The sequence below is a fragment of the Muntiacus reevesi genome, chromosome 1, assembly GCF_963930625.1.
Source record: "Muntiacus reevesi chromosome 1, mMunRee1.1, whole genome shotgun sequence".
NCBI classification, from domain to species: Eukaryota; Metazoa; Chordata; class Mammalia; order Artiodactyla; family Cervidae; genus Muntiacus; species Muntiacus reevesi.
The window spans coordinates 228,534,293-228,561,291 of NC_089249.1; the positions used below are offsets into that span (position 1 = coordinate 228,534,293).

General features: G+C 54.1%; 4 protein-coding genes across 7 annotated transcripts in view; all 4 read right to left on the minus strand.

Moving 5' to 3' along the window:
• The window catches only part of SLC23A1 (solute carrier family 23 member 1), a 12,345-nt gene extending 2,594 nt beyond the window's left edge, over positions 1–9,751 (minus strand). The window contains exons 1-15 of one of the 3 annotated variants that reach the window (XM_065918665.1): positions 9,636–9,750; positions 8,509–8,570; positions 7,747–7,881; positions 7,110–7,267; positions 6,295–6,383; positions 6,093–6,160; positions 5,370–5,551; positions 5,118–5,238; positions 4,711–4,867; positions 4,245–4,392; positions 3,595–3,700; positions 3,211–3,340; positions 2,969–3,112; positions 2,395–2,490; positions 730–990 (exon numbers count right to left, since the gene is read on the minus strand). In XM_065918665.1, coding sequence (XP_065774737.1) covers positions 749–990; positions 2,395–2,490; positions 2,969–3,112; positions 3,211–3,340; positions 3,595–3,700; positions 4,245–4,392; positions 4,711–4,867; positions 5,118–5,238; positions 5,370–5,551; positions 6,093–6,160; positions 6,295–6,383; positions 7,110–7,267; positions 7,747–7,881; positions 8,509–8,570; positions 9,636–9,717 — 1,920 coding nt within the window. In that variant the 5' untranslated portion in view covers positions 9,718–9,750 and the 3' untranslated portion in view covers positions 730–748. Of the gene's footprint in view, positions 1–729; positions 991–2,394; positions 2,491–2,968; positions 3,113–3,210; positions 3,341–3,594; positions 3,701–4,244; positions 4,393–4,710; positions 4,868–5,117; positions 5,239–5,369; positions 5,552–6,092; positions 6,161–6,294; positions 6,384–7,109; positions 7,268–7,746; positions 7,882–8,508; positions 8,571–9,635 lie in introns of all 3 variants that reach the window. The other 2 variants (XM_065918667.1, XM_065918666.1) reach the window with 2 other exon arrangements.
• Positions 9,752–10,994: 1,243 nt separating this feature from the next.
• On the minus strand, positions 10,995–13,538 carry MZB1 (marginal zone B and B1 cell specific protein). The gene is made up of 4 exons (XM_065918673.1): positions 12,833–13,538; positions 11,900–12,024; positions 11,438–11,548; positions 10,995–11,339 (listed from the first exon to the last, which is right to left on the minus strand). Exons 1-4 carry the CDS (start codon positions 13,007–13,009, stop codon positions 11,183–11,185), a joined length of 570 nt encoding a protein of 189 aa, XP_065774745.1. The 5' UTR covers positions 13,010–13,538; the 3' UTR covers positions 10,995–11,182.
• A 135-nt stretch (positions 13,539–13,673) lies between these two features.
• On the minus strand, positions 13,674–18,998 carry PROB1 (proline rich basic protein 1). The gene has a single exon (XM_065918669.1). The coding sequence runs from the start codon at positions 18,663–18,665 to the stop codon at positions 15,609–15,611; it is 3,057 nt and encodes a 1,018-aa protein (XP_065774741.1). The 5' UTR covers positions 18,666–18,998; the 3' UTR covers positions 13,674–15,608.
• A 41-nt stretch (positions 18,999–19,039) lies between these two features.
• On the minus strand, positions 19,040–25,284 carry SPATA24 (spermatogenesis associated 24). Of its 2 annotated transcripts, none has more exons than XM_065918671.1 (6): positions 25,121–25,284; positions 24,010–24,075; positions 23,653–23,783; positions 23,497–23,567; positions 20,749–20,851; positions 19,040–20,656 (listed from the first exon to the last, which is right to left on the minus strand). In XM_065918671.1, exons 1-6 carry the CDS (start codon positions 25,235–25,237, stop codon positions 20,512–20,514), a joined length of 633 nt encoding a protein of 210 aa, XP_065774743.1. In that variant the 5' UTR covers positions 25,238–25,284; the 3' UTR covers positions 19,040–20,511. The 2 variants fall into 2 exon arrangements, with proteins under 2 accessions (XP_065774743.1, XP_065774744.1); XM_065918672.1 differs by having other exon boundaries at positions 19,040–20,641; positions 25,121–25,281.
• Between the last annotated feature and the right edge of the window lie 1,715 nt (positions 25,285–26,999).

Genomic DNA, 26,999 nt, shown 5'->3' on the forward strand with positions numbered 1-26,999 from the left:
ATCTAAGCTAAGCTCTCACCTTGTTGGAACTTGTCCATCTGTGGCAATGTGCACATTAAAACTACCTTTTTCAAGACCTTGAGACGACATCACCCCATTTGGGCTTGTATGGCATAATTTTAGGGTAACTGAAATCATTCTGTTTTGTAGAGGTTTTATTAGAACTATTGAAACAGGGCACCTTATGTGAGAGAATTTTTAATATACTTGTGTCATTTCTCAATCTTTTCCATGTCATGAAGTATAATTTATCATACTGGAGTGCATGGATGAGGTTGCCTATAACTACAGGATATGGATCATGGGCTTCAGTTGACCCAGTACCAGTTCAGATACCCAAAGGCCGAAGGGATCAATATTTCAGCATACTTTTAACCTCCTACACAGTTAATGGCCCACACTTGTTGGGAAGTTCCACTGTCACTATAAAATCCAAAGGCCAAAGGATCAGTATTTCAGCATACTTTTAACCTACAGGGTTAATGGCCCACACTTGTTGGGAAGTTCCACTGTCACTACAAAATGGCTAAGGAGTTCCACATACATATAGTGACTTTTTACCCAGTCTGCCTTTCCATTGAAAATGGTCAAATAGGTCACAAAAACGGAACCTTGAGTAGTTGTCTCAAGGTTGAGACAAAACTTGAGTAGTTGTCTCTTTGGTTAAAGCATAAGAATGTTGTGATTTTCCAACCCTCCAACAAAAGCCATAGACTAACACAGTCCTACCTTTCCTGGGAGTAATTTTTCAGACCTTGGTGTACACGGTCTCTTTGTTTTCTGGGATATCTTCTGCAACTGGAAGCTGATTTTTTGACCTTGAAGGAAATCCTTTGAAGACCGGGCAGATAGGAATGTATTTCAGAAAGGCAATTCTTTTTACCATGCTCATCCCAATGGGAAAGTCATAGCTTTTCAGGCTGGAAGACATCTCACTATCAGCATGGGCCCCAGCTTTCCACTGTATCAGACCTCGTTCTTCTGGGCTTCCTGCAAGTGGACAAAGGGGTCACCAGAGCCAGCAATCCTCTGCTTACCTCCCCTCCCCATAACCTAGTCATGAGGGAAGAATCCCAGAGTTATCATGATTCTCAGTTCTCTGGTCCAGCAAAGTTGAATCTATGATCTCAGCTCATAACTTAGCTAGAGCTCTAGAGATCCGTAAAATATACTGGTTATACATAATCAACATTTCTTGCGTATCTACAGTGTGCCATAATGCTCCGTGCTTAAGTGCTTTAAGTTCATTGTCTAATTTCTTTGAAACATTGGTGAGTTGTATATGCACTATTATACAAAATTTTATGATGAAGAAGGTTAAGTTAACTAATTGTCAGCCTTCACCTTGAGTATGGGGCTGGTGTTTGCTGGGCCAATGGGGACCAAGTAGTACCCAGACTGCTGTGGAGGTAGGAAGGTATATTTTGAAATACTGTAATCAGTCTTTTTTTTTTTTTGTAATCAGTCTTAATATTCGGTATTATGATTCCATATTTGGAAAATAAACTGTAATACAAACCTCAGAAAGTCAAGCTAAGTAAAATCTTTGTTGGTGCTAGGGGTACACAAGAGGTTTTTCACAAATTGGGGGAAGTAGGTATGGGAGGGATTTGTGAATTCTCTGAGGTTTTCACAAGAGAGATGAGGTTGGAGACAAGTAGAAGTAAGTGGAGATTTCCATACACTGGCAGGCCAGGTTGAAAAACCCCATGCGTAGAGAAACCAGATGTATCCCAAAATCTGAAGAAGGGCTGGGATACTCAGGAGAGACCACCTGGAGGAGGAGCTGGAGCTGTGGCACCAGACAGGCGTCTCAACCGCACTCCTCACCACTGCCAGACACGACCACCAGTGCATGCTCCCCACCTGCCTTCCACACCCCTCCCTGTGGTGCCTTCAACTCTTGTCCACATTCCAGTCTCCTTGGCTCATCCAGAATCATCCAGGAAGTGCTCTGGATGACTTGAGCCCAGGCTCATTCACCTTACTGCTCTAAATTGCTTTCAACCCAGTTTTCACCAAGGTCTGAAAAATTACATCTGCATGACAGATCACTGGCATATCTGGAGTGGGTTTTGCCAACATACTAATGCTACATTCCCACCTGTCCTATTCTAAGAAAACAAAGGCACTCCTCAATCCAGTGGCAACCAAGAAATGGAAAGGAAACAATTCATGGGGCCCAGGAATGACTCTCCTAGCCACATCCTCTTCAAGACCAAGAGGAAACTTGGCCTCTATGAGGCCAGTGGTCTCCCCCTCCAGCCCATCTGTTCCTGCCTCTCCCTGTAGAGCCTGCATTGCATCTGACCTGGCCACGGCTCCAGAGACATCTGGTGGACTGTCCATTAGTCCACCATGGTTCTCTGTTCTCATCCCAAGGCTGACCCATACCTGGCACTGTGTTGTCCAGTATGAAAGCGAGGCACCCACCCACGAACATCTCCGTGGTCAGCAGCACAGTCAGAATCTGGTCCACTTCAGGAACGCCTGTGGAACAGGCCAAAGGCCAGTGAATGTGGTGGCCTCATCCGGAGAACAGAGCTCAGAGATGCTCCCCACTTGCGCAGCCTGCTGACTTCGTCGAGCAGGTGTGGAGATGGGACAGTAAAAAATCTTGACATTCAGGATTATACCCTCTGCCTTTCCCACCCTTGGATTCAAATCCTAGTTTGCTGGTTGCTGCTTGTCCTGTAACAAATCATTTAACCCCTCTCATCTGTGACATGAAGATAGTATCTGTCTCATGGAGTTGTTGTGAAAACTAAAAGAGCACATGTAAAGCTAAGACAGAAAATGTCTTAGTAAAGGACAGTTATTAATTAGCCACTTTGGCTGCTTACTAACATCCAGAGTTGGGGAGGATTTGTTTCTCTGGCTGTGTGGAGCCTTTGAGGGAAGAAGCTGTGCTCAGAGTCAAGCCCACTATACCTCCCCCACCCTGGGATGGGTAGACTCTTGGGAATACCTGTATTAATGACGTGCGGGTTGGAGTCCAGGTAATTAGGCAGCGTGAGACCGAAGAACATGGAAAACCCAAGCACGAAGAGATTGCGGGAGGAGTTCATGTCCACGAACTGCAGGTTAGACAGCCCCACAGCGGTGATCATGCCTGAGGGCGAAAGAGAAGCGCTAGAGGCTCCTAACCTTCTGAGTGGATTCCACTCAATGCGACCACACTGCGTCCTCAAAAGCACACGCAACACTCACCGAAAAGGGTGCAGAACATCCCCCCTAGAATGGGGTCAGGGAGCGAGGCGAAGAGAGCCGTGAACTTGCCAATGGTGCCTAGAACTAGCATGATGCCCGCACCATACTGCACCACGCGCCGGCTGCCCACCTGCCAGTGAGCCAGGGGTTGGAGCTAGACCCAGAGGACGAGGCTGGGGGGAGAGTTAGTTGTGCAGGAGGGGAGGGGTGTGGTAGGTGGGCAGGGCCTGTTACAAGAGCAGGGCACAGACTGGTCAGGGCAGGATCGGGAGGGACCTCTCAAAGGCAGAGTGGGGCTAGGCCAAGGTAGGACGGGTTTGGGGCAGGGCCTGCGGTACGTGGAATGCAGGCGGGGCTTTGGGCCGCTCTGGCTAAGCCGGGCACCTTGGTAATCCCCAGGACGCCAATGTTGGGACTGGATGAGGTGGACCCGTTGCCCGTGCCCAACAGCCCCGCGATAATGCAGCAGATGCCTTCGGTGAAGATACCCCTGTAAGGAAAGAGCAAGTGGGGGCCTTGATCCGTGCTCTATCCTGGCTTGCGTCCTCCCATTGCCCTGGCCAGACCTCTCACATCTCTAGGACTGTGTGAACTACAACAGTCCATAGTAGTCCCCTACTCCAGGCCAGAGGGGTTCTGGAAGCCAGGATCCCAGGTCTGAATGCTAGTCTCACTGTCCTGGTGCTTAATCCTTGGATGATTCTGGGCATCAATTTCCTCACCTGTAAGATGCGGACAATAGGAGTACCTGTCTTACAGAGCCATTAATGGATTGCAAGAGAACGCACACCAAGGGCTAGACACATGGAAGGTTGTCAGTGACTAGTTTCTCTGAGCTTTGTTATCTCCTCAGCTATTCGAAACAGTAAGTGATGGGAGCATCCTCACTTCGTAAGTAAGGAGGACCAATCCTGGTGAGTTAGTGATTTGCCCAACTCCTTGTCCCCCTCCTCTGGGGTTCAACTCTGTCCCAATGTTTGCTTCCCAAGTGACCCTTGAGGGGATTAGACATTAAGGAGGGCAGGTGGGCATACCTGTTGATAGCGTGTACTGGAGGGGGTGGTGCACCAGCCAGGCGGGCACAAGCATAGTAATCCCCAATGGACTCAATGATGCCTGCTAACGTGGCACTAAACATTCCCAGGACAGCTGCTGCAGTCACAGTGGGAAGCCCCCACTGACCTGAAGCAACAGGGAGAAGGAGGATGGATGAAATGAGTGTTCCTAGGTGGGTTAGGCAGTGGAACAGGCAGTACTTGGGTAGAGCAGCAGGAGAGGTAAAAGGATCTCAGGCTGGGATGGGAGTTGTACAGTTGCAGGAGCTTTTTTGGGATCACCTAGTCATAAAGCTGGAGTGAGGCTGTGTCGGAATACACCGGCACTCTGCCTGGAACACTTTAAATGTGCAGTTGATACTTATGTCATCAGATGGACTGGGGTCACCAGGGGCCACATTGATGGTCTCAGTTGGAGGCAGGGGGGCCCAGATGGGTTGCTCACAGGGATAAGGGATGCGGATCCAGGGAGCAATAGCCATGATGTCCCCTCGGGCATCTGTTCGTGCCTGGAAGCCATAGGCTGTGGGGTCTGAGGGCAGCACATCCGTCAGGGTCAGTACATAGCAGAGCAGCCACACGGTCATGATGGCTAGCACGATCTGAAGTGAGGGTGGGGTGAGGGGTGCACTGAGGGCCCAGGAGAGCTCAGTCCAGGCTAACCAGTTAACCTTAGCCCCATTCCCAGCCTGTGTCCCAGCCCTAGCTCAGACCCCAGCCCCCATTCCTGGTTGGGGCCTCATCTTTGCCTCTAGCTCCCCTACTGCCCTGGCCCTTCCCCCCAACCTTGGCCCTGGACACAGGTCCAGCCCCTGCCTTAGTCCCAGTCCAAGCTGCCCATCAGCTACTCACGGGAAACATCCTGAAGATCTGGACACGGAAGAGAGTGAGGCCCTTTCCCCAGCGGTAGACAGGCAGCAGGAAGGTGAGGTTTCGCAGGTACTGGGAGAAAAGGATGATCAGGAGAATGGAGCTGGGGGCAGAAACACAAAGAGACGATGGCTGGTAGGCTGTGCTGGGAGCAAGAGCCAAGGCTAAGGGGGCAGGACATGAGGGAAGTGAGGGACTGGGGCTGGGCAAGGATCAGGCCTGGTTCCCACTCACCAAGCTGAGATACCCCAGTGGGAGCCAGCTCGATCGCCAGCAGCTTGGAAGACAGAGAGACCAATGAGGGAGACAGTGGGGGTAACTGTAAGAGGCCCGATGTAGCTGAGCAGGGCCCCAGGCAGCCCCATCAGCCCAATCGCCACCTCTACCATACTGGACACCATGATTGCACCCTGAACCTGGAAAAGCAAGATCAGCTGTAAGTCACTATGTAGAGGCCATGACATCTATGTTAAAAAAAAAAAAAGTTTCAAAGGGCTTCCCTGGTGGCTCAGTAGTAAAGACTCTGCCTCCCAATGCAGGAGACACAGGTTCAATCCCTGGCCCAAGAAGATCCCACATGCCTCAGATCAACTAAGCTCGTGACCACAACTACTGAGCCTGTGCTCCAGAGCCCGGGTACCACAAGTGCTGAGCCCATACGATGCAACTACTGAAGCCTGCCTGCCCTAGAGCCTGTTCTCTGCAACGAGAGAAGCCACCCCAACGAGAAGCCCACGCACTGCAACGAAGACTAGTTCCTTCTCACCGCAACTAGAGAAAAGCCCATGCAGCATCCGAGACCCAACACAGTCAAAAATAAATTAATTAATTAAATAAAATTATAAAGAAAAAGTTCCTGGACCACATTCTCACATCCCCCAATTCAGCAGTGGCCTTCCCCTCCATCTAGCCCACACCCTCAAGTCCAGGTCTTTTCTACCCCAAATGCAAACCCACCTCTCGTATCCGTGGGTGCCAAATATGTGAGGTATTCAGGGGCAGACTCCAGTTACCATAGATCTCCTCTGTGGGCAGAGATAGGAACACATACATGGACAGAGAGAAAGTAAAGATGCTGCCCTGAATGGACACGGGACAGCCCTGACCTCCAGGCTCCGGGGACTCCCCTTCCCAGTGCAGACCCCAGAAATGCACCCACCTTCTGGAGGGCATTTCCATCTCTCTAGGGCCAGGATGGCTTTCGCTGGAACCAGAAATGCAAAAGCACTGGCCTGGAACAGTGGCAGCCTGAAAGCAGAGGCACAGAGCCACAGGGACAGGATGGGAGTGGGGGGCGGCAGGAACGAGATAAGGGAGATGGGGAGCGGGGAGTCGGCAGAGAGCGGCGCTGGGAGAATCCCAGGGACAGAGACACAGAGGAACAGGGGCCGGGGCAGAACAGAGGGAAGTCACTGAGGCCTCAGGCCGGACTCTGGGACATTTTGGGCGCCTAAGAAAGAAAACAAATGGAGCCCCTAGCCCATAACCTGCTCCCTTTCCTTCTCAGCACCAGCTCCTGCACTGTGACGGGCCATGGCCACGGGAGTGGATAGCCTGGCTCCTGTGTGCAAGCTCTGCTCACAACCTTCCTTCCCACAAACAACCATCCTTAGGCCACCCAGGCCTAGGACTATGCACAAGGGGCAGAGAGCCCCCAGGAGGACAGGCCATTGAAGGGGCCCGCAAAGGCCCTGGAAGCAGGAGGGCAAGTGGTCCCGATTACCCAGAGTAAGGCTTAACAGAGGAGAGCCCAGCTAGGCACATTCCTCTTCCTTGAGGAACCCCCAGGGGTTCAGGGTGGGACCCCCAACCGCCTGGCTCTAAGTCTGGCCTGGAAACCAAAGCAGCAGGTGGACACAAGGAGCAGCTCGTTGTGTCCCACGAGAGTCCTCTGAGACTGCTCCTGCTGTGTGGGTCACTGTGTGTGTCACAGGAACGGGGTCAGAGGTGCAGGCAGCACATGGGGCAGCTCACCGGATGCCCAGTGTGGTCTGGATGAGGGTGGTGATGCCCACACAGGTGAAGATGGTGCCAATGAGCTGGCTGACCATGTACTGGTCACGGCCCACACACAGCGCCTCAGCCAGCAGGAAGGGCACGGCAATGGTGCCACTGAAGCAGGTCAGGTAGTGCTAGGGGTAGGGGAGAGTGGGGGCGAGAGCGTGTGAGACAGGGTGCAGGGAGCCCACCGGGAAGCAGGGGGGATCTCAGAGCCCTCGCGCCTGCCTCAGTGGGCCTGAGCCCAGGCCACCCCTGCCAGGGAGCCCCCTTGGGACTGACACTCACATAAGGGATTCCCACAGAGCGACTGCTCACCTCTCTGGGAGTCGTTAATCTGCCCCAAGTTACTCCCACAGCTCCTGTGGAGTGGGCCCTCCTCCCTGTCACTCCCGCTCCCCCGGCGGGTGATGCGCCACCCCTTTCGGGCCCTATCAAGCCTCTTCCCCATCGACTTGGCTTGGTGACAAGTCACTGCTTCGGACCTTAGGTTTCTCTTCCTGTTACCCAGGACGAGACCTCATTGGCCAGGGAGGGGGCTGGGATCCTGGGGCAGGTGCAGGGTGGTCGGGGCGGGGGGTGTGCAGGGGGCAGGCCCTGGGAAGGCGCCCACCTGGAAGCCCAGCAGGACGCACAGGTACCAGGGTGGCACATCTTCGATCTTGTACAACATGTCAAACTTGTGTTCGGTGGACAGGGACACTGGGGGGTCCCTCGTGGAGGTCCCTGCTGAGCCCAGGGACTCATGCTGGGGGCAGCATAGAGAAGAACTCAGCAGGGAGTGGTGACACCCAGAAAAGTCCATTCTGCTTCAGAATCAATCAGGTGCCCCGAGTGGCCTGACAGCTCCACAGATGGGGGCCCTTGCCCTCCCTCAAGCTTCACCCACCCAGCTCTCCCTTGGCCTGGCTACACCTGGCTCCCACCTCACATTGCCTTGTGCAGGAACAAGTCCACTATGCTAGCTCCTGGAGCCCCCGGAACCAGGGCCTTCTAGCCAAGGGAACGGGCCTGTGAGTCAGAAGCCTAGAGGTACCCCAGGAAGAGGCCAAGAGGGCTGAAGACCGTGACAGACCCTCTTGGACCCACTCTGGTCCCACCAGTGCCCCGGTCCTTGGAGTGTCCGCTAGTGGGGTGGTAGGCTGGGCCCCTGCTGGTTCCAAGCTGGAGTCAGCCAGTCCCAAAGCAGAAATCTCCTTCACCCCCACTGCTACCCCCACCCCCTCCCCCAGTTGCCACATTCCACCTGGGACAGTCACTCTTGATCCAGTTCATCAGAACTTTTCTCTCTGCCCTCCCAGGGAGCAGGCTTGCACAGGGCCCCACTCCCACCCCCACCCTCCCCACACCCCCACCCCCACTCATCCCCCAGCACCTGTGTCTGGCCCTCAGCGTCCTCCCGGGCCCTCATCTTTGGGGCACAGGTGTGAGCTGTTCCTGAAGAGAAGGAGGGATGGCTTTACGAAGGCCAAGGAGGACTTTACTCCACATATCAGTCATTGTTTGAAGTAAATCTGTAACCAGATATCTAGCGCTGATTGCGAAAGGAGGGCCCAGGCTGAGGTAACGTATTAACTCTGGCTGTAGTGGAAAAGGCTGCCCAAGCCTCTGCCACATGTACCCCCAGAGCACTCCCTTGCTTGCCCACAACCTGAGCCTGGGCACAGGCCATGAGTTTTCCAAGAGAGGGCCAGGGTGAGGAGTGGACAACCTTGGAAGGGTACCAGGCTCTGGGTGAGGTGAGGAGAAAGGGAGTGAACCTGGGCACATATGATGTCACACTCTGAATCAGGCTTTTCCCTACTTATTAATAAAAAGTTAATCATTATCATCATCATAACCCATCTTGTTATTGAGGAACAACTGTGTGCCAAGCAACATCCTTGTACTGTCAAGTCTAACCCCAGGCTCTGGGTGCTATTAACCCGTTTTATAGCTGATGAAACAGATTTAGGAGATGTGATCTGACCAAGGCCACATGGGTCGCAAGGTTTTAGAAAACCATTCTAAAAATTAGGTTTGCCTGAATGCCTAAACCCACCGTGTTTATTTCTACATTAAATGTCATAAAGGGCTGCCCTCCCCACCACTACCGCTCAGGGTCACTGCGGCAAAATCAGATGGGCCCAAGGAGCTGCTGGGGCTAGTCCGGTCTTGCCTGTCCTCTGTGTCAGGGACAAGGATTCCTTTCCTTCCCTCCCAGCCAGGACCAGCTGTGTGCTCTGTGGGACCCAGTGCAAAATGAAAACCTGGGACCCCCTGTTCCAAAAGTGTTATAAACAGCAACAGCAGAGCATTAAACCAAGTTGGGGGGCTTTTCTAAGCATCAGGCCCTGTGTGATGGCCACACAGCCCCTGAAGCAGCCCTGGGCTGGACCATCTTCCCCTCCTAGGGGTTGGGGAAAGCCTAGGGGTTGAGACACTCGGCTGGTGGGGTCTGAGTCCCAGGTCCCAGGTTCAGCTCCCTTCTGTGCCTTCCCAGCCCCCTTAGGGTCCACCTACTTCTGAATCGCTGTGCCCACGGCCAGGCCCTGCCCCGAGCGCTCCCCGGCAGCACCACTGTCCAGCTGGGTAGCAGCTTCATGTCACAGTCCTGAATCCAAAGGCCTGTCCAGCCTCCAGCCCGTTGCACTGCCTGCCTATCCTCTCCTCTCCCTTCTTGGCTACTGCTCCCAGGTTCCCAAAGTTGTCTGACCAGTTCAAAACCTGTACTCCTGTACTTTCCTCCCCACCCTCTTTTCCTCGGTACTCACTATGGGGCTGGAGAGACAGCCCCACCCTTTCCACACACTGTCCTTTGGTCATTCAAGTCAACCCAAACCACATACCACACACACGGAGACAAGGCCGGCAAGTTGCACATGATCTCAGATACACAGTTGCACAAACACACCTAGAGTCTGATGCAAAGTCTAAGTCACTCCACAAACACAGGACCACGCAGGTCCACATCACGGCTCCCAGCTCCACACCTGCTACTTCTGACGCCTCAGCCAATGCCTTGGACCCTGGCTCTCCTTGGGTTTCATGGTTCTCTCCTGAGGGCCAGGGGAGGGGCCTCAGGCAGGTGGAGAACAGGTGATGGAACACAGAGCGCTGGGCTGCAGGGCAGCTCAGGGAAGCCACAGTGGTCGGGGCCTGCCCGGGACACCCACATTCCTCCAGCACTATCCTTCCCCCACCCCCTAAATGTGAATTCCCTCCCAGCCCTGCCACTTCGCCTAGGACTCTGCCTGAGTCTTTTTTGTTGTCTGAGCCAAGGTGTCAACAGAGTATTAGAGTGTCTGGTCTGTCCACCTCCCAGAGATACAAAGGAAACTGCAAGCTTGAGTGTCACTGACCCCAGATATCCAGATTCAGGTGCAACCCAGGTGGAGCTCTTTTCTCTGCTGCTAAATAAAGGGCCACAGGTGAGAAGAATTTCTGGGGAGAGCAGGATGTAGAGCCAAGATCCAAAATACAGCCTGTTCTGGGAACCCTGCCCAGCCCTGCCCTGTCCCAGGGCCCAGGCATGCCAGCTGGGTCAAAAGCAGTCTAGAAAGTGAGCAGCCGCTGGGCATAGACCCAGGGAGACTAGTGTTCTGGGAGGGGCACAGAGAGTGCAGTGGCTGTGGTGGGTGTGTCCGCAGGTGACGTGCTTATGGAGTTTTCCTTGGCTTTCGTTTTCTCTAGTGAGGGATCTGGGGTTCCAAACGTGCTGATAACTGACTTCATGTGCCTTTGACAGCTCACTCACATTTTCAACCATGACAGATCTCACTTACCTCTGGGAAGCTGTGGGGCTTGTCCCTGACCTTCTCAAGCAGAAACACCAATGTTTATCCTCCCAGCCCCCCAAGAATCTTTTGCAGAGAGAAGGAATCGAGGTCACTGGTTTTATTTGAGTCCAGAGGGAAAGGCCCTGGCCACATTCCAGGCCCCTGAGGCTGGAGGAGGGAGGGAGTGAGGCCTCCCTGCACCCGCCCTCCAGGCCGCCTGCAGAAAGGAGGGAGGCAGATCAAGAAGGAGGCCAGCTCTCTTCAGAGGCTGACCGGGAAGGAGGAGTTGGACTAGAGCTCTGTTCTTGCGTCTGGAGCCTTCTCCAAACAGGCCCCCCGGGGACCTCCACACAGCAGCGCCTCTAGGGTCCCTCGACCTTGTTGGTGGGCTTCATAGATCTGGTCTTCTCCAAACTCCCCCAGGTACTGAAAGCAGGTCTTGGAGAGCCTAGAGGAGCCCAGCAGGAGCCTCAGACTCTGCCCTGCCTACAATAGGCAGATCAAGGCTGCTAGGGCTCCATCCCACTCCAGCCCTCCAGTCATCACCTGGTGGGCCACAGTCCGTCCATGATCACCACCATGACGCTCGGCTGTGCCCCTGTGCTAAGTCCTGGGCCCATGAGACGTTTCACCTGGTCCACTTCTCCAACTCCATAGCTGGAGGCAGAGGGAGGAGAGGGAGACAGCATCAGTGGAGCCTGTATCTACCCGAAGCGGGGCACATGGGACATCTACCAAGTTTAGTGCCCAGATTCTGGTCCTCTCTGCTGAAAAACTGAAGACCAGAAAGGGGAAGCCCCTGGCCCAAAGTCACACAATACCCTTATCGCCTGGTCACCCACTCTTCTGCTTGCTCCCAGTTCCAGAGTTCAGTGTCTGTCCCAACCAGCCCCTACCCTTGGGCCGGAGACCTTGTGGAGTGTGTATGGTATGAGCGGGAGGATGGGGACCCCCACTCATCAGCCTGCCCCTGGAGAAGTGAGGCAGAGGCCAGATTTTCCAACTCACCCCTGCCAGGTCTGCGAGCAGCTCTGGTCCAGGACGTCTGTGTATACTGACTCGCTCAGCTCATGACGGCCCCCAGAGTCCAGTGGGAGAAGCTTGGCCTCAGCTTTTGTCAGATGTTGCCACATCTGGAACAAGGAGGGGTTCAGAACCAGGGCTTCAGAACTACTCAGTGAGGAAGGAGGGGCGGGGTAGAGTAGCAGCTTGAGTCTCAGAGGAAGAACGATGCAACGGAATCTTTTGAGCAGGAAGCACCTGTGAGGCTGACTTCGTGGCCCTCCCCCAGGTCCAGAGAGCTGGGAACGCACCAGCTGAGGCAGGACAGCCTTGGGATGAGGTGGGTGGGTGGGCAAAGCTGAGCTAGCCTGGGCACTGGGGACCCTCCTACAGGGCACACCTGCCCACCATCACCACATGCAATATAAAACCACAAGAACAAGGAAAGAAAATAAAACCACTCAGTCATCAGTGACACATGTACTCATAGCACTTACACACTCTCACACACACACATACAAGTACTCAGACACACTTGACAGGTTTGTATGTGAACTCAAGACACCCGCACATGCTCATGGGCTCACAAACTCGACAAACATGCATACGTGCACAAACCCGCATGCTCCCCAGGCATGCTTTGGGAAGGAGTCCGGACTTCAGGATCGGCCTGGAAAGGGAGAAGAGAGAGGACTAGCTAGGGACTCCCTCACGTCCCAGAGATGGTCTGTCTGCTCTTTGCTGGGCAGACAGGTAAACTGAGGCACAGAGGTTCTGTTGAGGTGAAGATGGCAATATCATGGAAGGCTGAGTCTAGCTTGATGCCTGGGGGTGGGCTTGGGGATCAAAGGCCAGTGGTAGAACCTGAGGCAGACAGAAGGGTCTGGCTTGAGAAGGGGCCTGCGTAGGGGCAGAACTGCTGGGGGAGGGGGGACTCACCTGGTAGGCCACCGCCCTGCAGGCATCACATCGCAGGCGAGTTGGCATGTGAGTTGAGAACTTCTCTTCATCGTCTAGCTCAGGGGCAGTGGCAGTGAGTGAGGCCTTGTCTCCAAGGCCCCCTGGGATGGCCCAGGCCCCAAGCAGCGGCAGCAGTAGCAGCAGTGACAGCCTCATGGCCGGTGGAGCTGACTCAGTAAGCAAGGGCTGTGGTTGGGATGCAGGTGTGTGGGTGCATCTGTGTGTGTGTGTAGTGGGGGCTGCTTCAGAACACCTGGCCCAGACCAATGGGGAACTGACACTTCACCCCTCCCATTCTCTCCCATCCCCCAAGGCCCTGGAGACTCCACGTGTGCACCTTCTCTCGTGGGACCCTGGCTCCAGCCAATGAGGCAAGGAGAGGGGCTGGGCCTGGGCAAAGACACATGGGAGCTGATACCTCTCATGACCTGGGACAGGCTACATGGCAGGCACTGTGCTAAGCTCCTTGGGGGGAAGAGATGACTGGTTACTGTTGTCTTAAATCTACCCCCAAGAACACAAAGGTTTAGAGAAGAGTGACAAATTCAAGGCCACACAGCTAGAAGGGCTATGCTGAGACTGGAACCCAAGTCTAGTCGCTCCCCAAGGCCCACTGACCACTCAGCTGCCAGAAGAAATGAGGTCACAGGTGTGATTGCCAGGCTAGGGCTCCCTCCCTGAGAGGCAGGTTTGCTGAAGGAGGGACGCCACAGTGTATGAAAGACACATGTGATACTCTCCCCCAAGCCACACCCAGGCATGGACGGCATTGTAGGGGATGTTAAGGGGCCGCAGCAGGAAATCAGACACTTCACGCCAGTTGTTCCAGTCATTGGGGCCATTGGGTTTATTGCACATCACGATGAAGTGAGGGGCCCAGGAGTGGCCCAGGGCCCTCCTTGGCATCGGCATCTCTGGCCACAGAAAGATGTCCAGGTTATTCTGACTCATAGTTCTCTGTTTCCAATTCAAGGAGAGGGGGGCAGTGACTCCAAGAGATCCAGGTCCACCAGAGGCCTGGAATTTAAGAAAGGCACTGATCTCCATCCCTAACACTGCTTCTAATGGTAACTGTTCTTCTGCAAACACATCACACCATGTATCAGTCCAGCACTGAGTGAAGTCCAGTCACTTCACTCAGTACTCTACATAGGCCCCCCACGAAGAGCACCTCCTACTCTGTGCATCCCCCTCTGCTCTCCTGGAATCTCAAGGCAATTGGAACACCCTCTGTTGGGCCTGTCCCTTCCTATGTTGTGACCAGCCTGCAGAGCTAGCCCCTCTCTAGGCATGGTTGCCACATCTGTTACCAGGCAAGTGGAACCAGCTGAGAGCTCCACACAAGGGCATCCCTTCTTTTACCAGCCCTAACCCACCCTCCACCCCATCCAAAAAGGTCAAGAGTCTCCTCTGGGACCTCCGCTCAACCATCCTCTCTGCATTTAAGTCTTTCCCAATGACCCACTAATCTGTTCCTCCCCCTTTGGTGGGAACAGCCAGAACCCCCACTTATAACCCCAGAATGAGCCAGTTCAGTTCTGAGGGCTTAGACAAGCCAAGTCAGAGGCTGGAGTTGAGGGGAGAATGAGGGGCAGTACTCCCAGCTGCAGACTACAGTCACCTCCCACCTTCTCCCCAGTCCCCATTCCCCCCAAGTCCCAGGCTGACCCTCCACAGCCCCTCACATACTACTTCCCTGATCTACCTCCACCTCCTGTCCCCCGCAGCTCCCTTTCTCAGATGATCCTCGCCTAGGGCCTGCTCCAGCCACTTTTCCCCACAGCCTCCCAGGCCAAGACTCAGATCCCCTTCCAAAGAATAATGGACTTGGTACCAGTGTCCTCCTTCACCCCATCATTGCTCACTAGCCTGCTCCACCTCAGCTGGGTCCACCTTCAGGGAGAGACAGACATCTCCCTACCTCTAGGGGCAGCCCCTTCCTTGCAGCTCCCATTTCCTCCCTGAGAAACCCCATCATCCCCACAGGTCGGTTCCTGGGGCCATGTCATGGGATTTTTCACACTGTCACTTGTCACTTGCCTCTGCAAGGATGAAATCACTAGCCACTGCAATCGCTGACCTTCAACCCACCCTGAAAGCTCAGGGCAGAGATCAGGAATGAGGCCCTCTGTCCTCTGGGAAAAACTGGCAGAATAGGCCTTTAGATATTTATTTTCAGGAGAAGTTTTTATGAGTCCAATTTTTTGCATCTTCTCATATCTAGAAAAGCAATAAAATAGACATCTGCTCCTTGTGACTAGCAGCAATCTTCTTCCAAAATGAGTGCTTGATTGCACTATCCTCCTTCACCAAAATCACATATATACTGACCTACCCCCACATAGACAAGCTATGTGAGAGGTTGTCTCCCAGGCTTATAGTTTTCATTTTGCCCCAAGTAACACTTAACTCACAAATCTCATGTTGTGCATTTTTTTCAGCCCACAACACACACACACCCACACACCCCAACACACCACACTCTGGGACTTGGAGAAAGGGTATAGGATTTTCCTGGGGGAGGAAACAGGCAGCCATTTCCTGAGCTCCAACTCCATTAGCCCCCTACCCCCACCCCAACGTGTCTCAGATAATCTGAGGGTAATTTCCGGTCTGGGGGGAAAAAAACAAACAAACGGCATGAGATGGGTAAAAGGAAGAGATGATTGAAGGAGAAGAGGGTAAAGGACTGGATGCCAGAACCTTTAAGACCATCAATAGGCCCCAACATCAAGCGGATCAGGCCCTTCAGGCCTCACACCGGGAACAAGGAGCCCTTGTTGGGCTGCGAGGGACCCAAGCTGGAGGGTGGAGCACAGAGAAGAAGAGGAGGTGCGGGGCTGGGTGTCCCGCTCACTGGCAGGTAGTACATCCCGTCCAGGGGCCCCGCCTCGGAAGCCCAGGGTAGCTGCGGGCCGCTGAAGGCCGGCGGGCCGGGGGATGGTGGCAGTGAGAGGCCAGGAAGAGGCCCATAGGCTGGCGGGTAGAGGCCGGGGCCCAGGGCCAGCGGGGTGTAGACGCGGCGGGGTGGCACCGAGGGCGAGGGTGGCAGCAGCACTTCCACGTACTGCCCACTCTCGGGGTCGAAGAGCAGCCGCAGCCGAGGCTGCCTCGGCGCCTCCACAAAGTAGTAGCGGCCGCTCTCGGGGTCCACTAGGACCTTCCCCGGGTTTGCGGCTCCCGGCGGCCTACGCGCCCCCTGGGAGGAACCGTCCGCGGACCGGTCCAGCGGAGGTGCCGAGGCAGCGCGGGGCTGGGCCCGGGCCGTTCTACGAGCCGATGCCTGGGGCTCCCGCGGGAGGGGCGACTGGACCGCCACCGCGGGCTCAGGGGCCTTAGGGGGCGTCTCCAGTTTGGATTCTATTCCAGAGCTCGAGCTAGGGTGCGCCTGCGGGGAGCTGGGGCGGGGCGGTCCGGGAGGTTGGGTCTCTGCCGGCCCTATGGGCGACTGCTGGGGTGAGGTGCGAGCGCCGCCTAGAGGGCTGGTCCGACCCTTGTCGTCCGGGACCAATCGCTGGGCCTCTGCATCCCGGTTCTTTACTCCAGGACCATGCACCGCGACTCCCCGGGTTCTCTCAGGCCGGCGGCCTAAGGCCAGGGCACCAGGCAAGCGGATCTCAGTGCGCGCGAAGGGTTTCGCCGTGTTGTTCTCTGCCCTCCGCCGCAGGACGCCGTTGGACTGCGTAACGTCCCGGGGGACTGTGTCTGGGGTTGGCTCTGGGGCTTCGTAGGGGTGTGACACGACTGGCAGAAAGTCCTTGAGAAAAATGGAAGTGTAGTGAGACGGGGCGGGGGGCCCCAGCGCCTGAAGCTCTTGTGTCTTGGATGCGCTGCCTTCCTCCCCGCAAGGTTCTGTAGGAGGGGCGGGGAGCCCTGAGTCTGGGGTGCTTGCCGGAAAGCTCGGCGCGTACGTGGTCTTCACCATCTTGCGTACGTCGCGGGGCCGCGGAATGGCCACGCGCGGGCGCCCCGAGGCCGCTTCTCCAGAGCCCACCGCTTCAGGGCGCGCATCGGCATCCAGGGTGCGGCTGAGAGGCAGCTGGGTTGCAGCCACCTCTGGCGACAGCTGGTTGCCTCGGAAGGCAAGATCCGGCATCTCCCGCGTGAACGGACTTTGAACCTCTGTTAGCTTTGGAGTCCCTGGTGCAGACGGCGTGGGCGGCACCAGTTCCTCTTGGGCCGCGCCATTCATAGCTACCCGCGTAGACACTACAGATGAACTCTGCACTGTGGAGTTCCACGTCTCTTGGGGCGATGGGCTCCACGTTCCAACAGGACGATCTGGAGTCTCCCACGAGGGCAAGGTCGGCGGGGACGGGCTCCTACTTCCCTCAACTGCATCCCCAACTGCCGGATGCGGCACCTCCCACGAGGAGGGAGCTTCGGGGGATGGACTTCTTGCCCTGGCAACACCCCGATTCCACTGGGAAAGGGTCGGAGGGGAAGGGCTCTTTTTGCTGACAGTTTCCGTGACAGCAGCATCCTGATTGTCCCACGTGGAGGATGCCTCGGGGAGCGATGGGCTACTCACCTTCCGAATAGTTCGATTCCAGGGGGACAGGTTCTGGGGGGAGGTGCAGTGAGGACCACGCACGGTCCCATTTGGGGCTTGCCACGGCGGGGATGGGCTCCTCCGTCTCACAGCCTTACTCGAAACTTCCCAGGGGGGCCTAGACTGGAAAGGCGGACCCTGTGCCCTCAGGACGGTTTGATCCGGAGTATCTCGCGGGAAACGAGCCTTCGGTTCTTTCTGGTGCACCTCCTCGGTCTTCTCCCCTGACTTCAGGAAGATGCTGGAACTAACTGGACCCAGCGGCTCGGTCCCGGGCGCGGGCTTGTCGCGCCGAATTGCGCGCTCCCGGAGGCTTGGCCACGGTCTTGGGGCCCTGGCTGGGGCTGAACTATAGTTCACCCGAGGCGGCAAAGACTTGGCTTCCTCCAAGGCCACCCGAGTACTGCGGGGCGTTTCCGGGGTCGCAGGCTCCGGCGGCACCGTGGGTCCAAAGGTGGCGCTGCTTGGGGCAGGGGGTGCGGGGCTCAGTTTTCTGGCTAGCGCCGTCTGCACGAGGTCCGCGGCAGCCTGCAGGCGGCTCAGAGACTCATCCAGGGAGCCGGTGCGCAGGAGCAGTCGAGGGCGCGGCGCATTGGCCTCCCGCGGGGGACTCCGGGGCCGCGGGCGCAGCTCGATCTGACGTTTGGGCACCGTCCGGGGCCTGGCAGGCGCGGTACGCTCCTCCAGCGCCACCTCCACACACTCGAACTGCGATGGGGTGGCAGGACTCGCCGCGCGGGGCCGCAGCTCCAGGTAAGTGGCCCAGCGGGAGCCACCGTCGGGGCCCTGGGGCTGCGGTTCGGCAGGGATGGGAGACGCGGACCCAGCCGGAGCGAGGCTGCGGAAGGCCCGCGTCGTGAGCTGCTGCACTTCTCTATCCTCTGCGTCGGAGCGGCTGAATAGGGGCCCCGCGCCGAAGATGACTTCCATCTCCCCCGACGGCAGCGTGCGCAGCTGGGGCTGGGGCAGTCGCGGGCCGGAGGCCGGGCCTCGCGGGAAACCCGAGCCGGGCAGTCGCTGCTGGCGGCTATTCTGGGCGCTGACGGACAGGCGAGGCTGCACGCCCGCCCCCAGCGCAGGGGCCACCCTGGGCCAATTCGTCCGGCCCTCTGCGTCCGGCCCAACGTCCGGGGGCTCTGGAGAACCCGGAGCAGTGTGGTAGGAGCCTGACGAACCGGACGAGTCCTGGCGCCGAGCGGGGGCCGCAGGCAGCCGCCCTGGGAACCCAGGCAGGGCTGGCTGGACGAGCGCGGTCAGCATGCTGGGGCCGGACGCGGCGCACTACCTCCCTCGCATTCGCCTCCGCTGGTGTCGCGGACGCCCGCATTGTCCCCGCCCCGCCCGCGGGTGCCGTGGGGGTCACCGCGCCTTAAAGCGGCCGCGTCCGCTCCTAAGACGGCGGCATAGGCAGTCAGAGGGCCCTGGGCCCTACCCTCCTACATCCCTTCTCGGACGTGAACCGGAGCCTAGCGTGACATTCCAGGCTTTGGTTTGGAAGGTGAGCGGAGGGCAAACATCCAACTTGGACCCAGGAGCCAGGCCCAACTCCACTCGCCCATCCCAGGTGAGGGAACTGAGGCTGAGCAGGGACCTGCTTGACGTCAAGTATCCTGTGTGGGTCAGTGTGTGAGCCAGACCAGACAACCCGGGTTTGGCAATTTCATCTGTCAACTCCCCACGTCTTCCCATCACTGCAGCGCACCCCTCCTCTCTGGCCCTCACAGCGCCTGTCCCAGCCAGAGCTCATAAGGGAGCATGCATCATCTTCTGTGACCATCACCACAACCTGCCCCTTATCTTTGATAGAGGAGCATCACATGGAGGCTCCTCCAACTCCAAAAGTTGTACTGGGGCCTCAGAAAACATGTCCCTGGCTAGACCCACTGCTTTTGTGGAAACCTAGGCTGGAGGGGACAGTGCTAGCTTTTCAGGTGGTCAGAACAAGGCCCAGATACTAATATGGCATCTTTTAGGAACATTTAGGGTAGCTGTGGTCCCTTCTCTAAAGGCCTGTGGTAAGAATAGCTCTGTGTTCCCCCAGGCACTCACAATGCCCTCATTCCAGGCCCCATCACTTCAGGACCTTGTCCTGGGGACAACTGCTGATGAGGAAGCAGCTACCACCTGTTACTATCCTGGGACGATGACAATGGGCACCACTTGCCCTTAAACTTCTGGCTTCAAGGTCCTGCTATGACTCAGGCCCCAGTTGGCCCTACGCACTCAGCCTCAGGCTGACCCAGGCAAGGCCAGACCTGACCACTGACTCCGCCTCCCCTAAGTGCGTTTCCTGCCTGGGTGTGTCCCCTTGGTCACCTAGGGCACATTAGTGACGGCTTCTGAGAGGACCAAGCCTGGCCATCACACTCAGCTCTGTATATGCAACTCGAGCAAGTCATAACCCCTCCACAGACTGTTATCCCACCTTAAAAACAGACATAGCAGGGGGAAAAAAAACCAAAAACACACCACCACCATAGTAGTCTTTTCCTCTTCCTCCATTTGTGCATATAAGCTTCTGTTCGGGAGATGTGTAAGAAGATGCAAAGGTGATTCACAGGTATAACATTCTTGTTATGTGATGGAAACCGGTTTCCCAAATTCACTGTGGTCCTGGAACCCACCATCTTTGAACTCTCCAGTTGGGGCTTCTCAGACACATAACACAGCACACACACACTTAGCCCTTCAAGTCTGGAGTTAAATTCACAAGGGTACTGGGGTAACCAGGGCTGTTTATATAGGAAAGACTTTAATACCAAGAGTAAGAAGGGATAGTGCCTACTAGACAACCAAGTAGTCCTTCTCTAGGCTACAACCCCGTACCCCCAGAGTCCCCACTATCACCCAAGGGAGGAAGCCAGGGGAGTAGCAGGGTCTGGAGACTTGTCAAGGTGCATCCTCAGACTTCCGAGCACAGAAAAGGCAGGCAGGGAGGAAGGAAGGGGTGTCTTGCCTTTTACCCTGCCTCTTCCCTGGTGTCCAGGCCACTGTGAGGCCTGAGGGAAGTACCCACAAGGACAGGAAGGGTCAGGATGGGGACCTCCAAAGCAGAGAAGGCAGAGGTTGGGCATTACAGCCAGATAACAGGAAGGCGGCAACCATTTTATTTTTCCCTGGGACGCTGGCGGCTCCGGGCCTGACGCGTCCCCGAGGCTTTCTTATGCTTCTGGTCCAGCACTTGGGCCATGTAGTTCTCTTGCTGCTTCTGGATCCGGAAGTCAGACATGTGATTCCTGCAACGGAGCTGGCTGGGCGTGGGCTGGGAACAGCCCAGGGTAGGGAGCAGAGGTCTGGCTCCCCACTTCCATCAACAACCCCCAGCCTGGCCCAGACCCCTCACCTGAAGATCTCTTTCTGCTGGCTGATAACTTGCTGCAACTCCTTAATCTCATTCTCTTTGCCATTAAGTATATCTTCTTGCTTTATAATGTGAGACTCAATTTCTGTGGGGGAGAGAGGCAGGGAGGAGGAGGGGTTCCCATCCCATGGGCTCCTTCCTGAGATAAGGCATTCCCTCGTGGGTCTTTTCAGAACTTGGCTCCCCACCACCCGGGGTTGTCCAAGAGTAGTTGCTAATGTCTTTGTAAGGATGAGTTTATTATAGAGTCCTGATAGGGTGGGGGTGTGTGTCAGTGACTTCACAACTCTATTCTGGACCAGGTGGCTCCCCTGTGGGCATGCAACTGCCCTTGGAGAGAGATGGTCAGCCCTGCCCTCAACTCCTGCAGCTCTTTACAGATATCACCTCCTTGGTGAGACCCTTCCTAGTCTAAAAATACAGCCCTTCACTTCCCAATATTTCCTATCCCGTTTTCCTGCTTTATTTCCCTTTTACCACTTAAATCTCACAGACCTCATGTTTTGCTCATGTCTTCTCCTCTACTAGGATATAAGGCCCACAAAGAAAAGGATTTTTGTTTTATTCACGGCTTTAACCCTGAGGCCTAAAATAGTACCTGGCACATAGTATTAAATAGATGCACAATACATTTATTTGTGGAATGGATAAACAAGATGTCCCCTGGGAGTTTAAGTCTTAGAAACATCACCTAGTTCAGTCATTGCAAACCACCCACCCACTGAGGGCTAGAGCAGGATGAGGAAGCCCAGCCCTGTGTTAGGGCTTCAGGCGAGAAGACAGGACCCCAGAGAGATAGTGGTGGCAAAGCTTACCCCCAGATTAAGTGCTCATTAGATGCAAAGATGAGTTTTGTGTCTTGGCTTAAAATCCAATGAGGCTGTAGGGATCTGGGGTTGCTTCATTTACATAATGTCCCTCAGGGAGCCCTGAAAATTCTGATCCTCAAAGAAGAAAATCCTATAGCTTTCAAAGGCTAGACAAAGATTAACTAGAACGTAAGCTCTGAAAATGCAAAAATGTTGAAGCAGTTAAGGTTTCAGAAGAGAAAATCTGGTCAAAAATTACGGGATATGTGAACAGAGACATGGGTGAAGGAAAAGAAGGAAAACCTGGGTTCATTGGGTCACAGGACAAGTGCTATTGAACCTCCTTCCCCAGGTCAGCCAATGAATCCAATCTGATTGCTTATGAAGTTCTTATGGGAAAAAAGCATCAGAAATTTGTTCGAATCTTAAAATAAATGAGAGCTATTTAGAATAAATGGCACCCAATGAGAGAGTGGTTAGAAAAGACTTTCAGAAGAATAAGGAACTATGTAAGTGTAAAACAACCTGGAACCACATAAAGGGAGGCATGGGGGATTAGAAGTCAGGCCAGGGGGTGGCTCAGGTCACCAGATTGGCTCAGGTGAGGGCTTGTGCCCTCCTGGAGGAATTCAGAACATTCAGCCGGGAGGAAGCCAGGCTCCTCCCCTATGACTCACACACACCTTCCACAAGCAGACGCAGAGCTGTGAGGCCATGGCTGATCTCTAGGAAATGTCCTAAAGGAAGGGCCTCACCACTAGGAGAGAAGCCTAGGTTCCTTTTAGGGAAGTGGGGGGAAGCCCAGGGAAAAGGGAAGGACTAAGGGAGCAGCATCTTTGGGTATGGAGGCATTGCCTGCCTATTGGGCCACAGGAGGGACCATGAGGCCATGAGGTTGCCTTAGACAACCATGAGGCTTGTTAGTCCACCTGGCCAGATCAAGATGGCAGCCTGCTGGCATCTCTCCAGTGAGAGTACTCACCAGGGGAAAGAGAAGGCTGCATTGGTGGGTAGGGGGTGCCCAAGACTCCAGGTGGGGGCCCATCAGGAGAGACCCTGAACCTCTTTTGGTTGTGAACTCTGATCTACTTGAACACTGCAGTGAATGAAGGAAATGTTGCATATGGAATTCATATCTACTTCTTAAAGTAGGTAAGGGGAGTCTGGCATTCTGGGAAAATGAAAAGGGGTTCTAAGGTCTCAGAACACTGAATAGCTGACCAAAAGTGCCCCAAAACTCAGAGTACCAACTGAGCCAACAAGTGGCCACAGGCATCTGCATAGAGCAGAGGTGAAAACTAATGGCCCACAGACATATTTTCCTTGGCCCATACAATACTTTAAACATTTTTGAATTTTTAAATTTAGTGCCAACATGAAAAAGTCAGAAAAGCTTCCATTAGAATGTGCTTTCCAGTTTTTTTTTTTAAGATCTGACTGTACTGGGCCCCTATTCCCACAGCAGAGGTGCTAGGCCCTTGGGAAGGAGTATGGCTCTCCACATCATCACAGTCCCCATTTCTCCCTGATGGGTCCCCAACACTCAGACTAAGGGTCAGCTTCCATACAGGACTGTTCTTTCCCTGAAAACAGAATTATGAGTAAAGTACACTCTTTCTATTAGTCACCAAAAGTGGGAAAACAAAAAGGTGGACTAAGAAGGTCGTATGTTTCAAGAAAAATGGGAGCGAGCCCGTTCCTTTATGGCCATGAAGAATATTGTACACCAACCACTTCCCTCATTTCCGTGGCCTGCCTGGTCCCTGAAGGCCTTTGCGAAGGTGTGGCCCGCTTGGGCTGGCCTGTATCCTCAGCCGGGGACAGAAGTTGGGGTGAAACCCTGCTCTGGACACAGGCACTGGGCTGTTAGGGAAGAGCCCATGTAAGCAAGCGTGGGAGGGAGTGCGGGCCTCCCGCCTACCATTGCACTTGGTGATGAGCTGGTCCTTCTTGCTGGACTCCTGCAGGGCTCTGCTCTTGACACTGGAGAGCCTGAGTGGAGAAGATAAGGAAAGGTGGGAAGGCTGATGGGCAGATGGGACCCCCAACTCTTCCCCCACTACCAAGTTCCACTCACGCCTTCTCAAAGGCCAGCTTCTCTTTTTCCAGCTGTTTAGACAGCACCTCTACCTCTCCGAGGGCAAACTGCAACTTCTCCTCTTCCTTGGCCAGGAGAACCTTGGTCTTGGCATGGGCTGCTTTCTCTTCCTGCAGGGGCAGCAGCAGTGACCTTATCACCACAAGCCACGCTGAGTCTCCTAGGCCCCCTTAATCAGTCCCCTTTCTCAGATGGGCACGTAAAAGACGGTACAGGAAGATTCTGTCCTCGCTATGGGGGCTGGAGGCACTCAGAGACCAGTGCTCAAGGACTGCCCAACCATTGGGATCCTGGGAAATGGGGGAAGATGAAAAGCTGACAGAGGCCATTACTTACCACCAGCTTTTTCTCCACTGCCTGGAACTCTTCTTTACTGACAAAATTTTCATCCTGGAGAATCATCTGCAACAGAGCCTGGCTCAGGGAGGGCCTGGAGTTGTGGTGGGAGGGGTTTCTCTAGGTACGAGGGCCTGGTATAGATAATGGATGCCTAGGGCATGTAAGATGACACTGGGGCCCAAGGAAGGGAGAGTTCATTCCACAAGATTCACTGATGCTCAACTCTAGGTCCTGCGTACAAGGAACAAGTTTCATGGAGAAGACACCGTGGCCACCATGATGTGTGCTATGAGGCCTTTGCCTCAGCCTGAGGAAGGGTCAGAACTGCTTCAAGGGAAGGGATGTCAGCTTGATATCTGACTGCTAAATATGGGTGGGCCAGAAAAAAAGGATGGAAAAGAGAAGTGTTCCACATAATGAGAACACATATGTAAGGCCAGCTGTCAACAGAAAGGCCTGGGTACCTTTAGGTAATTCAGTGTTCAGAGCTGCATTTAAACACTGGAGTGAGAAATAGATGTGAAGTCAGTTTTATCTATGTCCTCACCTTTTTATCAAGATAAAAAACAAACAAAAATCATATATCCCACTTGGTCATGATTTTACCATACATGTTCAGGAAATTTGTGGCTCCAGTGCTTTGTTCCAGCTTTGCATTTGACTGACAAGGCAAAAGCAAAGGACATAAAGGGGCTGAAAGCCCTTAAGTCAACATGTAAAGAGCTTACAGCACTCAGCATGGGGAGGGGAAGGGATTCCACAATAGGGATGATGTTATAGTTACTCTGTACACAGTGAAGTCATCTCCAATTAGAAATGGGGAAACTGAAGCTCAGTAAATAGGCTGCCATATCTACCTGGACAGCCAGGCAAAGAGAGTAGAAAACAACTTGGTTTTCTCTAAAATTTCCGGGTAAATGTTCCTGAGACACAGTCCCTTTTTGGCTCTAACCCCCCCACCAGCCAGAACATTTCCGGGCCCCGCCTCCTCCGGATGACGCCATTGGCAATGTGGCCTCCGCACGCCCCTGGCATTGGGACAGGGCCTGGCCCCGCCCCCACCACGTAGGCGTTCAGTCAGTCCTCCCCCAGCTCTCTGGCTGCGTACCACGTTCCTCAGCTGGTGGATCAGTTCCTCCTGAGACTCAATCACGTCCCGCAGTTGATCAAAGGCGAGACACACCGACCCTGACCCGCCCTGCGACCACCCGACGGGCGTCGCCATCTTTCGCCCCCGCCAGCTCGTTGGAAATGGCTGCCGCGGGCTGCCTCACCGCGACGGCCACCAATGAGAATGCGACGCCACAAAGCACCCTGGCAACCAGGGGCGGGGACTTCCTTTGTTTGCAGCGATGGGGCCCGCCTCTTGAAAGAGTCGCTCTCTTATAGGAGCCGGCTGGGGCAAAGAACCTGCTGCACCGTTAGTAATTTAGGTTTAAAGGGAATTTGCACGTTTGTTATATGGTGTCTTTCTTACGCAGTCCTGAGGAGCGGGCAGGGCCCGGTTTAAACTTACCCTAAGGGCTGAGGAGTAGGCAACACTCACACCGGCCCACAGCCTTCCCCCAGGACCCATTAAACTACATACAAGACTTTGAAGCAAGAGTCATGGACAACCCCTGCATGTGTCTTTATCCCACTCTAAACTCTGAATTTTCCGCATAGTATGAGACTAATATGATCCCTCTTCGAAGCTCTTAGGAACACAGTACTTAGGGGGCCTGAGCTTCCCAATGAAGGGAAGCTCAAAAATAGAAAAGGAAAGTGACTTCATCTAAGATAAGAGTCCTCATATTCTGGGACCAGGCTTTGGGCAACCTGAAGAGTCTGAAGATATTAGAACTGAAGTCAGGCATGAAGGAAACTTGTAAAATGGAGGCAAGGAAGAATAAGGTGATTACACATCCCCACCAATCCCCGTTGAGCGCTTGTTTTGAAACCCAAATAAGATTATGCTTGGGGTAAACCGGAACTAATATTTATCAAGTATTCACTATTTCATGATACTGTTATGCCTTATTAGTATTATTTCATGTGACCCTCATAATAACCTTGTGAACTTGATCCTAATATCCCCATTTTACAGATGAGAAAATGTAGTTTCTATGAGAATGAATAACCCAGTAAGTCAAGGTCACCCAAGCTATTGAGCTTTGAAACAGGGTTTTGACAGGGGCAGTTTGATTTCAGAGTCCATGTTCTTAACCATGATGCTATGCAGTATTTTGTAAACATAATGGATTCTGAAGTTATGGAATTTTAAATTCCCAAGTGGGAAATAACTATATTAAGAAGGACTATGGGAAAATATGTTGTCAATGACTACAAAGGGAAGTTGAAATATCAGGTAAGTCACTTAGGGTGCTCTCCTCAGCTGCCTGGGTGTATCTTTTTGGCTGGATGTTGTGACCTGACAAGACATGGTCATTCCTGTGGATCTCCCAGTGGTAGTCCTTGTTTTATCCCTTTTTTCTTTCCTTTTTTATTGTGTCTGTTCTGATGTCCTTGAGAGTAAGGCCACCTCTGTGGATCAATCTCTAAGGTCAGAAATGGACCTTTCTGTGTTGGAAGCATTCTGCACTGTCCAGTGCCAGCAGCCACTAGCCTCACGATGCTTGGCAGCACTTGAAATATGGCTCATGTGACTGAGGAGTGCTTTTTAAATATTTAATAAAAATTCTAATTAGTTAAAATTGACATTTAAATAGCCATATGTGGCTAGTGGCTATGGTATTGGATTATCATGGGCCTATAGGGTGCTCTGTGATTTATGTACCTAACGACAGAGCCCTCTTGGAACTTTGTGTTTCAAATGCGAATGTTCCTCTGAATCGCCCTGGACAAAGCTGTACATTGCTCTGGGGCAGTGATCCCTGAGTCTCTCCTCTCTAGGGTCTTTCACGAGGTGCTGCTTGATGTCCCTTGCCACTCAAAGATCACTTCCACCAGCTGCTTTCCATGTTCAGGGCAAAACTCTGGAGTGAAAT

Excerpts from the sequence above, each read along its gene's own strand:
- MZB1 (XM_065918673.1), bottom strand. The coding sequence starts at position 13,009 with ATGAGGCTGTCACTGCTGCTACTGCTGCCGCTGCTTGGGGCCTGGGCC. Across the intron at positions 11,549-11,899 it reads TGCTCGCAGACCTGGCAGGG|CTATGGAGTTGGAGAAGTGG; the intron begins GTGAGTTGGAAA and ends CTCTGCCTCCAG. Across the intron at positions 11,340-11,437 it reads GACGGACTGTGGCCCACCAG|GCTCTCCAAGACCTGCTTTC; the intron begins GTGATGACTGGA and ends GGGCTCCTCTAG.
- PROB1 (XM_065918669.1), bottom strand. The coding sequence starts at position 18,665 with ATGCTGACCGCGCTCGTCCAGCCAGCCCTGCCTGGGTTCCCAGGGCGG.
- SPATA24 (XM_065918671.1), bottom strand. The coding sequence starts at position 25,237 with ATGGCGACGCCCGTCGGGTGGTCGCAGGGCGGGTCAGGGTCGGTGTGT. Across the intron at positions 23,784-24,009 it reads CAGTGGAGAAAAAGCTGGTG|GAAGAGAAAGCAGCCCATGC; the intron begins GTAAGTAATGGC and ends CTGCCCCTGCAG. Across the intron at positions 23,568-23,652 it reads AAGCTGGCCTTTGAGAAGGC|GCTCTCCAGTGTCAAGAGCA; the intron begins GTGAGTGGAACT and ends TTCTCCACTCAG.